The 18,266-nt window shown below is 29.1% G+C and overlaps 1 protein-coding gene across 6 annotated transcripts; it reads left to right on the top strand.

Moving 5' to 3' along the window:
- Positions 1-6: 6 nt before the first annotated feature.
- LOC119606906 (translation initiation factor IF-2) lies at positions 7-16,800 on the top strand. Of its 6 annotated transcripts, none has more exons than XM_037960580.1 (5): positions 7-247; positions 345-404; positions 469-1,001; positions 1,063-1,266; positions 16,111-16,800. In XM_037960580.1, exons 1-5 carry the CDS (start codon positions 145-147, stop codon positions 16,204-16,206), a joined length of 996 nt encoding a protein of 331 aa, XP_037816508.1. In that variant the 5' UTR covers positions 7-144; the 3' UTR covers positions 16,207-16,800. The 6 variants fall into 6 exon arrangements, 2 of the variants coding, with proteins under 2 accessions (XP_037816508.1, XP_037816500.1); XM_037960572.1 differs by having other exon boundaries at positions 1,063-1,275; XR_005231690.1 differs by lacking the exons at positions 7-247; positions 345-404; positions 469-1,001; positions 1,063-1,266 and adding exons at positions 10,945-11,105; positions 11,518-13,044.
- The last annotated feature ends 1,466 nt before the right edge of the window (positions 16,801-18,266 follow it).

The raw sequence follows: 18,266 nt of genomic DNA, 5'->3' as shown, positions 1-18,266 counted from the left end.
TTGTTTTCAACCGACTTTTTGAAAACTACCGCGCATCGTAAAAAAAATTTCATATTTTTTGTTTTAACACGGAATAGAGCTATTGAATTTAAATTATTTAAAAAAAGGTGATCTCAACTCAATTTAGACTTTATAGTTAAGAAAATGGCTTTCTTAAATTGTAAAATGCAGCAAGAGCAACATAAATTTGATTGGGATGACATTAATGTAGGCAACAGTCAACTTGACGATTCTCAAAATTTTTTTTGTAAGTATGAAAAGCGAATTAGCAATTGCATCCCATAAAATGAAAAATTTTATTTAAAACCCGTTAATTACATTGTTTTTGTTTATTCTATTCTAAGCCAAAAAGCACTACGAACATGAACGAGTAGACGAAATGGAGTTCTTGCAACAAAAGATGAGTAAGGAAATTTAATAAAAATTGCGTTTTTAAACATGTTTTATTTAATTTTCTTACTTTTTCAGTAAAAACTGAACTGAATGAGTCTGTTGAAAATAAAGAAAACATGAAGGTCAATTTCACATCTCCGGTACAAAAATCGGAAAATAAAATTTCAGATGAACATTTGTCACCAAGCAATGTAAAAGTTGAGAATAAAGAGAGCGCAGCATCACCGGTTGATGTGAATAAGGAACCGCAAGACGGACGAGAGCCATGTTTAAAAGTGGCTCCAAATTTAGCGTGCGAGTGGTCAACGAAAAAAACAATATGTTCTCAAACAGTAGGCCTTCATAAAGGTGCAATTTCGAAAAATGTGCCACCTCCCCCACAAGCATATTTAGTTAAAGATATATATCAACGAAATCGCGAAGAAGCCGAACGTCGCAGAGCGGAAGAGGAACGTAAAATGAGAGAATTTCATTCTCGACCAGCACCCAACTTCAACCATCACCATGAACTGTTGCAGAAACGAAAGCCAGCCCATGCTGTTACAGTGGCCGTCACGCCTCAGGTTTTAAAAAAATCTCGTGAGGCTGAAGAAAAACGTAGAAAAAGGGTAATTTACTAAATATTTTGCCTGTTATTACATATTAAATCATAATAATTGCTTTTTACAGTTGGAGGAATGGAAACAAAAGAATCAGGTCCCCAAATTTGAACCACGTCCTCCTACAGTGTTAAAAGAAAAACCATTCGTCCCCGAAAAAAAACCAATGGTAGTTCAAATGTGTCCTTTTAAGTTACACACCGAAAAACGACTTCAAGAACGTAAACATTATGATGAAATTAAACAGAAGGCTTTGGAGGAGAAACAAAAACAGGTAGAAATTGTAAGCACATTTTGCAACATTTCATAGGAAAGGCTTGAACTGATATTTGTTGTAAATATGTGTGCTATATTTTTAATTCTTCTCATACTAATAATTGTATTTTGTAAAGGCCTGCATGCAAGACTTAGACATTTTTACTAACAATTAATCTTTGTTAAATTTATGTACTTTGCTTACAAATTGTAATTTTTATTGGGCGCTTCATCAACTCCAAAATTTCTTCTAAAAACATTTGATAAAAAAAATTTTAAATGCAAAAATCATTTTTAACGGATACGGCAGAAGGACGCCTACACAGAAAAGAGGGTTTTAACACACATTTGTTGGTAATCCAATGAACAAATCTAGAACAATAAAAAGTTTGGGTGGGCATTTGTATAAACGGCTTTCGGCCAGACGCAGGGACTTTCAAACCTATGGTAAACCAAACATCGGCTTCGATAAAAATGCTTGTATATATTATTTTTTTGGTTTTAGTTTATTTATTATTTATTTACATGATATTAAACGTATATTAATATAAGACTAATATTACTAAGGAGATTAGCAAGAGCTACGTAGGCTATCAGCTATTATATTAAGTACGAATTAGATTTCTTTATTTATTTTTAAAATGTAGTTAAAAATGACGTTGATGTTTTCTTAAGGAGATTGAGACCATTGTTTGATGGATATTTGAATTGAAGACTACTTAGATAGGAATAAGTAGAGAGAAGGTGTTTGACTGATATTGTGGAGCCACAGTATGGACATTCATGTTTATAATTGCTATTCAATAGATGTTGATGTGAAGTGATCGTGTGTCCCATACGCGTGAAAAAAACTTTAATTTTGTTTTTGTTTACGTTCGTTGAATATTTAGGTGTTTTTATATAGGAATTGATTTGAGAATTGTGTGGGTTGTAAAAACTTTTTAACTCTGTAATTCTTTGATGTTTCAACTTGGTAATAATAGAATTATATGTACACTATCGGACAAAATAAAGTGCAAAAGTGCCCATGCTACATTATTTCATCGAAAAATCTGTTAAATGATTATTGAATATGGAATTTTTTTTAATTGATTTAGTTTATATACAATGCTATAAAATAACAATAAAACAAATTTATTCCACCTACAATTTTTCTGTATAACATTTAAAATTAAATTAAATTCACTTTTTTGTCGGACAAAATATAGTGTAAATTTTATATATCATTATTTTAATTTTATGTATATCAAAATTTTTTATCTATTTTGGTTCTGATTTTCATATTTGCGATTTGTCATAGCATAGTCGAATACGATATTATTTTATCGCGGTTGTTAAAAATGTTCACGCATCAAATGTCTACCCGTCTGTTTTTTTAAATCGGTTTTTTAAGGTCCCATATATCCAGTGTGACCAGGTCTCAATAAATGTTCCGGCTAAATCCCATCCAAAATAATGCTAGAAAAAATGCTAAATTGATTTTAAAATGCCAAAAAAATGCTAAAATTTTTTAAGTGTTTTTATGAACAATTCATATTAATTTGTAACTGAAATTCATTGTAATTTATAACAAGTAAGAAAGTATATTCTGCCGTGGTTGACCATATGAGTATAAAATTTAATTTATTTTTCGTAATAAAGCATTTATGTTGAATTGAACCTTGGTTCCGATATATTTAAACTAATTTTCTGAGAAAGGCTTTATACATTTGTATATGTATGGGGGCTAGGTAAACTAAAGGACGGACTTTAACCATTTTTAAAAGGTTTTGTCATTGGATCAAAAAGCATACGTGCTTATTGTTTTGATAATTTCAACCTCTACCAGACGGTCAGACTTACATGGCTTAATCGATTCAGAAAATGATTCTTAACCGATTAGTATACTCAAACGTAGTATAGTGGAGTAGGGTAAAAAATTAAGTTCCGTGGTATTAAGATAAACAGAAATGCTAAAAATTTTTTCAAAATTTTTGTAAATTTAGCAATATGTAATGTCTCTAACTTTAAAATATTTCTGAATGCAAAAATTACATTAAAACTCTATTAATTACACTAGTTGCTCATGGTATAAAATCTATATGTGTTTTCGGAAGGAAAAGTATAATATTTCTAGTTTTACTTTTTTTTATATAAACAATTTTATTTGTCTTCCTCAAAACACTTTAAAAATGGTTTTCATGTCACAAAAATATTGAAAATTCCGTTGAAATAATTTTAAATCTCGGTGAATAGATGTCAGGTTTATAACTCATACTTTATGTATTTTTTCGAAATTTATGTATTTTTTTTAATTAAAAAAAGAACGTCACAACAAAATTACTAAAAATTTGGTAAAAATAAAAAGAACAGAAAGTAGGATGAGAAAGTCTTAATTATATATTATTGATTTTTTCAAACTTATTTTCAATAAATTAACAAGAACTCCTGAAGGATGATAAAAATTAAAACCTCTTTATTTCGTATAGGAAAAAATAAAATTTGTTAATTAACCGTCATACATAGCCTTTTCCAAAATTATATGTTTCATTCCGTGAGCAAACAAAAAGTATTAGTTTGTAAAATAGCGTACTGAACGTATTTGTAAAAATATATGAAATCTCTTGAGTTAATTGAAAAAAGCATTGGGTTCCAGAAAAATATTTTAGAATACAACATTTTAAAGTATTCACTTGTATTGGCGTAATTTTAAGTTATTTATCTTTATGAATCTTTTTGCATTATTTTGAATTACAGTGTAAATTATTACATTTCTCATATTTCTTGTTGCTTGTGTTTGGGTAGACATTTAATTCTGATTTTTTCCGGTTAAACCTATTTCCAATATAAATCTTTTTTGCAAAAATTTGTCTTTTTTTTTTGTTTATATACTAAAATTGCAAAAAAAGCTAAAAATATTTTATAAAAATACTAAATAAAATGCCAAATGCTAAATTAAAATTTTACAGCTAAATCAAAATAAAAAATGCTAAATCTAGCTGCAAAAATGCCAAAATGGTCACACTGCATATATTATTGGAATCCAAATCTTAGATAATTCTTTAGATACGCTTATAAGATTTTACCTGACTATAACCTGTAAAATCGATCGTAGATATATGATAAATACAAATATGATCAACAAATTTCAACTAGATTTTGCGGGAATATTGTACTTATTGTTTTAATGGACTTTTTAATTAGGTAATGTAAAATTGGACATATATTTAAAAAGATTATAAAGTCGGAGATATACACAGTTATTTGTGCGTGACGCGATGTGACAAAAGTAGACTTTTCGGTGTAAATGTCCAAATATATTTAAAATAAAAGAAAAGAAAAAAATGGTTTATATTAGAAATTGGGGTTGGTGCGTAATGTTATTGATTCCGAATGACCTAAAAATTATTTTACTTTTACAACATTGTCCATAACGTGGTGGTATCCCAAAAATTTCGCCAAAAATTAGTTATATATACATACATTTTTGGGACAGCCATACATACATAAATACAGCGATATTCCATAAAATTGAGCCACAATTGAGTTGGAAAAACTAATTGAAATTTTGTGTTGATTTGTTTCTTTTTTCAATAATTTACGCGTCGCTATCGTAATTTTAATGTAAATTTAAATTAAGATATGTATATCAGGGATATAACTAATTTGGCGAAATTTTTGGCATACCACCACGTGATTGCCCATGTTGTACAAGTAAAGAAAATATTTTTTTAATAATATAATATAAACCAATTTTTTTTCAAGTTTTTCCTTTTATTATTTTAAAATTTAAATATTTATATACGGTAATTTGTATCTCTGGACTTTTTGATTTTTACGCAAATATACTATTTGATATACCTTAATCAAAAAGTCCATAAAATATAATTTGTTGATCATATTTGATTTGACCAAACCTCCGATTCTTATTGACCGATTTTACTGGTTTTAAACAGCTATATTCTTAAAAGCATATCTAATTCAAGATTTGGATTCCCGAAATTTATGTTATGGAACATCACTGTATATATATTATATATAGCGATTGATAAATCGACTTCAATTATGGTCGTTAATCGATTATTCCTTTAAAAAACGGTTATTTTGTGATCGTTCAAAAGTTCGGTAGCCGTGATTGAAATAAAACAAGTATAGGGCCATGACAAGCCTCTTCTTGATAAGTGGACTTAATGTTAATATGCATACAAAAAATGGGCAAAATCTGTTAAATGGGTGTGGCATATTTTTTGAAATTCAATGAAAATAAATAATACATATGTATATCTTTTGTTTTACTAGCAATGTCCATTGTTCTTTACTAAACTGTCGTAGGTTCTGATATAATTTCAATTATTTTAACATTTTTGGAGGTCACGCCCACTACTGCTGGTCTGCCATTTCGGTTCAAAAAATTTCAATGGATAGTATTGGAATTATTTCAAGATACTACTTATAGTTTTCCATTTACATTATACAAAATTATTTGTTCTTCCACTTTTTAATATTTTTGTTTTAAATATTTGTACAGTCGAAGCTCGGCATAACGAACGATATATTGTTAGGCCCTTTCGTTATAGTGAAAAATTTGTAATATCGCAAAGTTTTTTTTATCAAAATTTTATTAAGAAAAGAAAAGTACATTTAGTTCATTTTAATAAATATATATTTATTTCCTTAAAATAATGTTTGATAATCAATAAGTGAGTAAAAGTGTTAAAAATTATTTAAGTTGGTGGAAAAAATCATTTATAGACGTTTGTTTGCAAATAACTGAAGACTCATTTGAAGAGCTTCTTCCTGTATTTCTCGGAGTACTAATTGTTTTGAAATATTAATATTATTTTGGGAACCCCATTGTATACATTTATCAAAACATTTTATTACTACAGAATGATTTATTTTCGTTTCATTATTAGAAAATTGGTCAACAATTTCAATATTTTCCTCATTTTCGTCTTCTTTATCCAAAGTAATATCATTTAAGTCTCCATTGTTCCAAACGTTTAAATCGTCTGCACTAAATGGAATCTAAAATTAAAGAATAGATAAACAAAATGTGAAAAGGTTAAGGCATGGATTTAAATTTTCTTACATTTGGAAAAATTGTACTTTTCCCTTGAAAAAGTCTAGAAAGGGGGATCTCGTCCTCATCATCAAACTCAAAATTTTCAAAAACTAGAATTTTTCCAACATTTAGATAATGCGTCCTCCTTAACATTGTTCCAGGCGAGACCAATCATACAGGATGAATCATAAAGAGAAAGACTTTTTAAAAAATTAATGATGTCATCTGTTTCAGATGCCACTATTTTTAAAAGGAGGCTATTTCTGTAGTGCAATTTGAGTAAGCGAATGGCGTTTTGGTCCATTGGCTGGATAAGAGGTGTCACGTTTGGTGGCATGTACATTGTCCAAATTTTCCCATCTTCTGTATTTTTTACGAGTTCCTCTGCAGGAAGATGACTTGAAGCATTGTCCAGTATCAGCAAAGCCTTCATTGGCAAATTATTTGATTTTAAATATGACTCGATCTAATAACAAAAGTTTATAATAATCTGTTGCAAATGTCTTTTAAACATTTCAAAAAACCAAACTTTAAAAATTCCGGTATTCATCCATGCATTTTTTGAGTGCAGATAATTAACTGGTAAAACTTTTTTTCGAAATGATCGAGGTTTTTTCGCCTTTCCAATAAGAAGGGGCGTCATTTTCTTTTTTCCTGATGCATTAGAGCATAGAAGAGCAGTTATCCTTTCTTTGGATAGTTTTCTTCCAGGTGCTGTTGATTCATCAGCATGAACAAATGTTTTGTTTGGAACAAACCTGTTTAATCAGCATTAAATATAGAATCAAAAAAATTGAATGATAAATCATCTTCTCGAATAACTCTCTGCAACTTCCTCTTAAACGGATCCACCAAATCTTCTCTTGACGACAATTTTTCTCCAGATTCCTTCGAAAGTCGTACACCATACCTTTTTTTAAATCTGGGTAACCAATCCATCACTAGCATGAAAACCACCGGTGCAGAACTGGTTTTGAATTTCCATAGCCTTAAATTTTAATGTTGTCCCATTGACCGGAATAAAATTCTTTCTTTGATTAAGAAACCACTGATAGAGTTTTTCTTCCATTACGGGATATTCTCCCTTTCTGAGGGATCGACGGTTTTTTGATCCATTGTTTGTAGTTCCAAGTATTGAAACGATTTTACTTTCCATTTTCTTTAATGTACATACGGATGATTTTGATATTTTATATTTGTTTGAAATCACTGAAAGCGATATTCCATTTTTGCACTCTTCTAAAATTTTTATTTTTTCACTTAAAGAAATTCTTTTTCTATTTCCCATCTTTTTATAAAATAAAACTCACAACTTGTTACAAATGACTAAAATTTTTATGACCACTTGTTCAAAAGCACTGTGTGTTTGTATACAACGAAAACCAACGGTACTTCAACGAACATTTTTTGTGTTCTCTTCTTTTGTTACATTCTTTTTGTTTTTACCATTTTTTTAAACCATTCGTTATACTGAGCTTGAAAATTATAAAACATTCGTTATATAAGGTAGTCAATGTAAGAAATTTACCCATTCGTTATATCCCGAATTCGTTAAGGTGAGGATTTGTTATTCCGGGCTTTGACTGTATTAATAACAAAGCTTTTTACGAAAATGTATGTATTCCTGTCATTATAATTTTCTAAATACACGAAATTTAATTGATATTGAGGGTCTAATGCCCACTAATGTTTGTCCGCCCACTTATGTAATTATTTATTAATACCATAATGTTTAACCATTTATTAAAAACAAACTGCATTGCAGTAAAAGTGATTAAAAAGGATTAATTTAATACATATAACAATATAATTGCTGGTTGCATAAAACTAAATGTTGAAAATTTAATTTTCAAATACGAATAACTCCTAAGCTATAAATTTATTTTAATATTCTTTACAAAAAACCACCATTGATTTTATTTGTTCATATACATTTAACCAGAGTACGAAAATAAACTAAACGAAACTTTTGCAATTGTTTTGTTTTGAACTTTGCAGTGAGTAAAACAGAAACAAAACCAAAACAACAAATTCGATTTTCTCATTTGGTTTTGTATTGTTTTTGTTTTTGAGCACATCATGTTCATTAACTCAAATGTATGTACGCAGCTAGATAAGAAAACAATGGGAGCAAAACTGAAAAGTTTTGAGCGAAACATAAAACATTTTCGCAAACGTTTTCTGATGGTTTTGCTCATTACAAAAACATTTTTGTGTAAAATTAAAATAAGACTTGTTGTAGGTTTAAGTTTTTGTAGATGCCTATGTGGAATATAGTAGTAATAAAAACAAAATAAAAACCGTACAAATTAAATGAAATCCACACATACATACTTTATGATTCTTTCATAAAATACGTTTCTGCATTTGTTTTGTTCTCAAATGTACGATTGTAAAAGCAAATAAAAGCAAGTAAATGAGTGAAAAGCCAGCCAATTGTTTTGTTTTCGCTCTTTCTCACTTGAGTTTTGTTTTAGTTTTGCTCATGTACAAAACAATTTAAAAATTTTGAAAAGTTTTGTACATTAGGAAAACGTTTGCAAAATGTTTCGTTTGTTTTCATACTCTGCTTTTAACAAATTTAAGTTTTTTCAAACAAAACTGAAAATTTTCTTATGATTTCAACATTTAGTTTTTGAAATTCTCTATAAAAAACGAATACGAACGAAGCAATAGGATCGTGTTACAAATTTTCGTGACATTCCAACATGTTGGTCATCTCTCCCAAATTCAGCTATCACATGTTCGGTTTCCATCCAGCCACTTGTGAATGATAGGAAAAAATTAATGGAAACAAAAGATTACTAAAGAAAACTTAAAAAACCTTTAGTAATTTTAACTCAAAGCTATTTTTATCATTATTGCTCAAGGAGGAGTTGAGGGAAGGCAAGGGGAGCCTTCCCAAAAGAAATCAATGTTTTTTCACTATTCCATCGCAATTTTTGATCAATTGTTGTGGTCCAAAATTAATATATTGGATTAAGTGCGATGGTCTGAGCAGGTTATTCCATTTTCAGTGTTTTTTTTTTTCTAAAATTATGTTGTTTTACTTTATCGAGTCCCCAAGTCCACTTCGAAGGCACTGCCCATTAAATTTTACTACAATACGTTCACAGAGTGCTCACTAGATATTTTTGAGTTAATTCTGCCTTCCAATATACAAAAATGTATAAACAGTGGCGCAGTGTTATAAAGCCATAGGTAATAAAGCCATATGTCCTTATTTCTCAATGAAATGAGAAATATAACCATATGGCTTTATTGCCTACACCCAAGTGCAATATCACCATAAACTAAAAGTAACCAAAGTGGAAATAACGCCATAACAGTGAAATAGTTACGGTTACAAATTGCCAAAAGAATCAGTTGCCAATAATTCCTCAAAATTCAAAAATGAAATAAATCCCTAAAAATACTTTTGGGAAGTTATTTCATTATATTACTTTTATATCACGAAATAGAAAAAATATATGTTTGATAGCCGGCCTTCGGCCGGGCGCCAGGGTTTTCTCCTCTGAGATATATTGGACACCGGCTTCGCTAAAAATACACTTTCCGTGTAACAAGAGCGTTCGACAAAGGTAAAAAGCATTATTGTAAAAAAATAAAAAAACACTGAAAAATAGGAATGACCTGGTCAGATCAAATCCATGCAATAGATTAATATTGGACCAAAATTGTTTAAAAAAATTGGATCAGACATGGATTTATATTTAATATATTGATATAGAGGAATGCTAAGGAAATGGAATGAGAATAAGACAGTTACGGACAAATTTATTATTTTGTCCGATAGTGTGTGTAGGTACTGTAGTGGCAAAAACATTCGGAACAGATTCAAAATTGTTCTTAATTTATTTTTAAACTGTTAATAATTATTGATTAAATTTAGTATAAATGTGAAGATTTACTTCAATATTATTTATAAACATAAACACATAATAATTTTATCTCAAAATAAAGTTAAAAAATGTTATATTATGTGAGGTACCCGATATCAAAGTGTTCAAAAGATATGCTACTCGTATTACTTGCAATCCATTTTAAGTCTCTAGGTCTTTTCTATCTATCCGAAATTTTTTTACTAGATATCTTTCTTACTTATTTATTGGCCTATCGGTACTTTCTTTGTTCATTAAAAGACAAATTGTTAATTTGGGCAAATTAAACTTTATGAAGAATTATTTTTGAAATATTTTGCATACGATATCGATCGAAATCTCAATAGAATCTAAATGGAGATTTCGATCGATATCGTATGTCATAATTTGGGCCCAGAATTTGTTTAATATCGGGCCATTTTTCGCAAAAATTGGTCTTCGCTATTTTCAATTCAATATTTAATTGAAATGTAATCGAAATATATTTTCTTATCAAATTTAAAACTCGTAAATTAAAAAAAAGTAAAGTAAATCTTCATATTTATACTAATTTTAATAAATAATCATTAACAATTTAACAATAAATTAAGAAAAATGTAAAATGTTGATTCTGTTCCGAATGTTATGACCACTACTGTATATTAATTAATATTTCATTATTGAACTAATTTTAGTGCTTTTCGGATAAAAAAAAAGTACATTTCTATGACGAACAGAAAAATACTTTCCGTCTCTGGCTCTCATTTAAAAAAAAACAACGACAAAACAATTTAGTATTTCTTTGGCAATTTAATATTTTGAGTTGATTTTTTCGTTTCAGTCTGTTACTTGCATATTTTTTGTTGCTTTCCGTGTATTTCTTTGTGCCTTCAAATTTGCTATTGGCCCTTTCGATTTTTATTTATTTTTTTTTTAATTTTGTTGTATAATTATGTAATTAAAATAAATTAAATTTTTAAAGCAAATATTTATATATAGTACATATATATGTATAAATGTGTGTATAAAAGAATCCATCTTCCCAAGAAATTTCCATTGACTTGTTGCAGATTAATCTCACTCATAGAGTTGTTTTGAGTTTTGGAATTTGACATTTGAAGTGTTTCTTAAGTGTTGTAAAGTGATTCATTAAACGTTCACCTATATCAGTAATCAACTGTAAAATACGAACATAATCCCCGATATAACAATAAAGATACATTTTGTTCAAAATAAGCGAGATAAAATAGAAATAAGTTTCATATTATATATTGATTATAATTATAGTCGATTTTCCCAACATACCATTTTTTCTTTTATGTTGTTTACGTTTTTGTTTTATCGCTTTCCAACACTAACATTACAGCAACGATTTGACAATCAACAGACTCTCCCCATTTCATGAGTGATTTTTTTTTATTGTATTGCACAAAGCGATTTACAAATCATAAATTTATTTATAAATTTACGAAGATTCTTTAAATAATACATAATTTTAATATACAAAATTAAGTTCCCTCCAATGAGTGTGTAGTTAAAAAAGTAATTCTCGATAAAAAAGGAAGAGATATTGTAAAAAGAAAAAATAAGCTTGCAATCACTTCCGTTCGAAAGAAAGACAGCACAAAGGGAAAGACAAAAAAGTACGTGAAATCGTTTTCTTTTTATGCATTAATAAAAACGACATTTGCCTTAGTTGCTGTTGATCTTAAATAAACGCCTATAAAAATTGGTAAAGTAATAGAGAAATTATTTATAAAGAGCAGAAAATTTAAATAAAAAATGGTTGATCGTTTGGTGAATTCGGAAGCAAATTCCAGGCGTATAGCCATGGTGGAAAACTGTTTTGGCAGTTCGGGTGTGCCTTTAGCAATACCAGGACGGGTATTGGTTGGTGAGGGTGTATTAACCAAAATGTGCCGAAAACGACCCAAGTCTAGGCAGTTCTTCCTCTTTAACGATATTTTGGTGTACGGCAATATAGTCATAGGAAAAAAGAAATACAATAAACAACATATAATGCCTTTGGAAGAGGTCTCATTGGAGAACATAGATGACTGTGTACAATATCGCAACGGTTGGTTGATACGGACAACAACAAAATCGTTTGTGGTATGCGCTGCAACAGCAACAGAAAAACAAGAATGGATGGCTCATATTAACAAGTGTGTAGAGGATTTGCTCCGTAAATCTGGTAAGAAGCCTGTAGAAAATCATGCTGCCGTTTGGGTACCAGATGCTGAGGCAACGGTTTGCATGCACTGCAAGAAAACTCAGTTCACAATGATCGTGCGACGTCATCATTGTCGCAACTGCGGAGCTGTCGTGTGTGGTCCTTGCTCCTCTAAAAAATTCTTATTACCACAACAGAGCTCCAAACCACAACGTGTTTGCACCTCATGTTATGAGCGTCTCAGCAAAGCTGTTAAACAGGAATCGTCCAAAATTCATTCTGCAGTCAACAACCAATCTCACAATGACTCACACGCCAATACGGCCGAATCATCAGGCGATGATGATTCCGATGAAGAGACGAACGGTGCTGGCACCGAACAACATGATCAACCGAAATTTTATGGTGATACCAGCATCTTATCAGCTAATGATTCAACAAAGAATGAAACGTCCTCTTCAGCCACCCAGCTGAACTCTAGTCACTCACCCAGTAACTGATATTTGCATAAATTGGAAAAAGGTTGGGTGTGGGTGGTTAAGAAATCGAAATGAGAAGCGTTTATTATTCAAATGTTATTAAAACACCAGTTGTTATTATAGCAGTTAATGTATTTTTAAAATTTTATATTTGTAATTATTTAAAATATTGCCTTATGCACTTCGTTCATCAACGTTTATCAATGGCTAAATTATTCTACGGTTATTTCTTAAAGAAATGGTAAGTGTTTTGATAAATTTTTTAAACATTTAGTCAGGTACATAGACACTTATGTATTTGTCTTTATACAATCCTTGTAATCTGCATTGAAAAATATTTATCAATTCCTAAAACAAGCACTTATGTATGTATGTTCAGATGTTTACACTGACTTGTAATAGGAACATGAGTTTAGTAATCTTATAATATATGTATTTGTTTCTTTTGACACACAAACGTACCTACATGAATACATGGAATCCAACAACAATTTACTAATTATAAAACAACCTGTTTATCTGTTTATTCTCTAATATTTTGGCGTTTTTATTTGTTTTATTTTCTTATTCAATAAAAGATTTAACTTTAATGAATCGTATTTCAGTAAGATTACGGAAGATATAGAGTAAACACACTGTAAAATTACATTTGCACAAAGATTTATCAAACACAATCTACGAACTTTGAACTCTGTTTTATAATTTCCCATATATACATTTAAAATTTCTATAAAACAAACGAATAAATAAATTAGTATGCTTATAAGAAATGGATAGATCGCAGAAAAAATTGTTGGTGTTAGTTCCATAACTAGTTCTAGAACGCATATTTTAGCGTGAACATATTCCAGTTTGGCGGTGAGACCAATGATTTTTGAGAGTCGACACGAATTTTTTGAATCAGTTCTGGAACTGGTTCATTGATGAATGTTTTTGTTCGGTTTTGTTATCCTTGAACTATCTCTAGGAACGGTTTCCAGAAGTAATGGTGACATCAATAGTTCCAAGGAATATGAAGTGGTTCTGTTTGCACCCCTTCTAAATTTTTTTGGAACAAGTTCTAAAATGTTTCCTGGTATATTTTAAATAATTGTATAAATGATATTACCTTAATGCACATTGGTACAATGTGATCATTTTTATGTTAGACTGACTCACTCCGTATAGAAAACAAAATCGTGTTTGAGGACAGCTTTATTATTTTTTAAAACAATATATTCAATATGTGGGGTTTAAAGCCGCATCCAATGGTTTCTAAAACATAAATAATTATGTTTAAACGAAACTTAAGATAATAAGGTACTATTTTATAAAAATACGGATGCGGCTTCAAAAAACCCTTAATATTAATATTATTGCTAAGCAATACATGTTTATATTTTGGCCTTATGGGCTTTGTATTCTAATTATGAATAAATAAATAATGTATATTTTGCGTAAGAATAATATTACAATTAAAGAATAAATAAAAATGGTCTTTTTTGAAAACGCCCATCATAAAATAAAACAAAGTTTTCTTGAACCTGAGTGAGTGCAGTTTTTGGGTAACATCATATGACATTACAAGATATACATGTCGTTCCCACGACAATTGGATCTTCGCTCCGGAACGACCCGAGTCATACTCGGCCAAAGATTGTCAACCCAGCGACAGCTGTATCAACCGAAAGTTTTTCCCCAGGAAAGAACTATCGGCCACAGTCGAACTGTTACAACAACAACGAGATATACATATATATTTTGAGAGGAGTAACACAAGCACAATTTGTATGAGTCGGTCTAATGTATATTAAAAGTATGGCTCACTTACTATTTTTCAAACCCATGATTATTTCTCGTAACAATCTTTTTTGAGTTATGGCAGTTTTGTAATAAATGAGCAATATATCATTTGTCAACACGTGAGTCAACAATTAATCATAATTTGTTTAAATCGCAACAGAATGCAAATCCAGCTTCAATCCAAATTTATAATCATTTATGAGCTTTACTTTGTCATATTTCATAAATTATTTCTACATAAAAAATGACTCATTCCTAAGTTCAAGACCAAGTGATTTTGTGTTTTATATTGATAAATAATGACTATCCGATCTTTGTAAACAGAATTTTACATGCTTTACTTATTTATATTAGTTATACAGTACAGTGTTTGCATTTTATAAAAATTGATTTTGATAAAAATTGGTGCCATTTTTTTCCGGGTGCTATTTTTTTAATGTTGACGTCTAAAAGTAAAATCTTAATAGTATATTTTAGTATGTTCTTTATACAATAACGATTGCTCTGGTTGACGAAAGCTATAGTCATTATATTGACATTATTATTTAACGTTAGTTTAAAATTATTGGAAGTTTAATTTATGTTTATTTATAAAAAAAAAACATTTCAAAGCGATTTGTACCATTTTGTGCCGCTTGTTATTATATATCGTCACCTGAAATGTTAAAAGACGTAACAACAAAAAAATTGAAAATCGATTTTTTGATTGAAAATGGTCCATTACATCGAATTACATATTGTCGCAAGTTTTTATAACTTTATTGTCAAAAACACCAATTTTATTAACATGAAATTCAGGGTGTAACAACAAATTAGTCATTTCTACAAGACAGAATGTCCTAAAAAACAACACAATAGACAATGTCTGGAGTCACACTTATATTCAAACATGTTTATTGACGTTAGGATATAATACGTGGAGGAAAGATACATTTTTATAACAACAATAGTATTAATTTTATTTAGTTTTTTGTTTCTTCTGTAAAATTTTGAAAAGTGTTCGCCTTTTTGCATTTCAGGTGACGATATGTATGTACATATGTGATTGTAATTGTTCAACAAAACATTTTTTACTTGCATATGTACATACATATCGTCACCTTAATATAAAAAGTAAATTTTAATTTTCTAGTAAAATTCCGAGGAATAAACTATGTATTTCCAAAAAGTTTTTTGATTGTTTTGATATAATAACTGTTGAATAAATAGTTTAAACTACATTAAACCTTTTTCTTCATCTTATCCATTGGTTTTTTTAAAGATTTCTTTCACCTTTCGAAAAATAATTTAAATGTTTAGATACGTATTAAGGTTGCAATATATTGAAATATTCTTGTACAAAATAAGATTTTAAGTACGTACATATGTATGTATGTAAGTAGATAGTATAAACATAGTTTAAGCCAATAATGTAATTTTAACAGTAAAACAAAAAAAAAAAAAATATATATATATATATATATATATATATCTAACTTATTTACTTTTTAAATGGATTGTTTATTATTTGTTTGTTTCTTTTTAGGAGGAAGAAGAACGTAAAAAACTTGAAAAGGAGCGCATTAAGGAATTAAGAAAAGCTGCTACTTTCAAAGCACGACCAAATCCCTTTAAAAATTAAGACATTTTTATACGAGAAAGATTTTTATCTAAAAGAAAAATTGTTAAAAACTTAAATTATAAAATTGTGTTTTGTTACTTACAAATAGTTTTAATTGTAAAAACAAGTCGAATATTAAAATTTTTCCTTTTTACGAAATACATCAACAATAACATATAATAAACTAAGGAAAAACTTCGCTCTGTTGAGGGGTTTATCTATAAAAATATTTTTTGAATGTACAACAAACAGTTAATTAATATTTCAAAATTTAGATATAACGCAGACAGCCAGCCAGCCAGCCAGCCAGTCAGCCAAGCCAGCCTTCACGTTTACAAATACACAAACACACTAAAGATATGAAAAAATAATAACAAGTTTAAAATTTTAATTTCATTCATTATAATTTTTATTACTTTTTAACTACTTGTACTAACACTTTTTTCGAAGATTGCTATAATGCAATGCAACACATATTAAAAAAGAAAATCTTGCGTTTATGTAAAAATTGTTTTAATTATTATATATTTTTATATTTCTTAGAATACTGTAAAAACAATTATATTGATTTTAATAGAGTACGTCTATAATAAAATATACTAATTACCACTCACACTATTTTATTTTATTCAATTTGTATTTTACTGTCCTTTTTTAAATTAAAAATAATTTTTTTTAAGATCTAATTGAATTTTTAATTTTGCTCTCATCTGTTTACTTTCAAATATCTGTAATAAAAAAGTTGTTAAATAAACAAAACACGTACATACATATGTACACGCTCATTTTGTGGTGATAATTTTTCGTAAAAATTAACGATCACTGGAGTCTTATACGTTTGTTAAAAACTTTAAAATAAAATGAATAGGTAGGATAATATTTTCTTCACCCATATTCTGCATTTCAATTCAAATCGAAATTCTTTTCGGCAACTTTGCTATTCTGCATTTCGATTCGACGCTGCGTTATCTTTTTTCGATTCCTTTTTTTGTTGAAATACATTTTTTTTCGATCGTAGCGTAATCGAAATGCAGAATAGGTGTGATTATTTTTTTAACTTCATTTTAATTTGTTGTTAAATTTTTTCTTTACAATCAATCCACATACAATACATAGTAGTGTTCAAATTTGTCGCCTTGATAGTTAAGAATAACCTTATACAATTTGGATTAAATTTGTAAAATATCAAGATTAAAAACTGTATACAATTTAAAACATACTGATATATTATACTAACAATGCCTAATACATATATACCTAGTTATTAACAATATAAATTATTTTTATATAAAACTGCAAAAAAAAAAAAAAAAAAAATTAAATGCCTCTTTATTAATAAAGTGTAATTGGTTTGTATTGATTTATGCAAAATTGGACTTTGAAAACACCATAAAATAAAATTTTTAAATGGAGTAACCGCGGCCTATGGGCCGGTAACTTACATATACATATGTACCTAAATTTTATTTATTGTTCCCAAAGGGTCCATATTTATTTATACTAGTATAAATTCAAACTTTTCAGTTAAATTATAAATGAAAATGGAAAGGAAAATGAAAATCAATTTTTAATGATTTTTAGTTTTTATGTATTAAATAATTTGTTAGCTGTTTCAGTTTTTGCTTTGTTTGAGAACAAACTAAGAAAATTCAAACAAATTTAATTTTTTACAATTTTGCTTTAAAATTCTATATCAGGCAATTTAATATTACTTTTTAAATCAGAATCAGATTACGGAAACTGGTAGTTGGTAGTCGAGTATACGAAGAGAGCATACGAAGTTATGTTCAGGATCCCTTAGACCGGACTTCGTATACAGCAGCTTTGAACGATATTCATAGAGACGCCATCAATACCGCGGTTTCAGGTTACCGCATGAATGTCGTTCTTGGAGGTCGCCCACCGCCCATAGCAGAAATAGAGAAGAACCTGCCGCGGAATACAAGAGTTGCTCTGGCACAACTGAGATCGGGATGGAGCAACAGGCTCAACGCCTACTGGTCCCGCATAGACCGTGCCGTCCCCAATATATGCCCATCTTGTGGACAGGGTCCCCATGATACCCACCACATTTTCAACTG

The sequence above is a fragment of the Lucilia sericata genome, unplaced genomic scaffold (assembly GCF_015586225.1).
Source record: "Lucilia sericata isolate MDLA Ls3-8-SP2 unplaced genomic scaffold, ASM1558622v1 Contig000018F_arrow, whole genome shotgun sequence".
Lineage (NCBI taxonomy): Eukaryota > Metazoa > Arthropoda > Insecta > Diptera > Calliphoridae > Lucilia > Lucilia sericata.
This window is presented reverse-complemented; position numbering and strand designations above follow the sequence as displayed.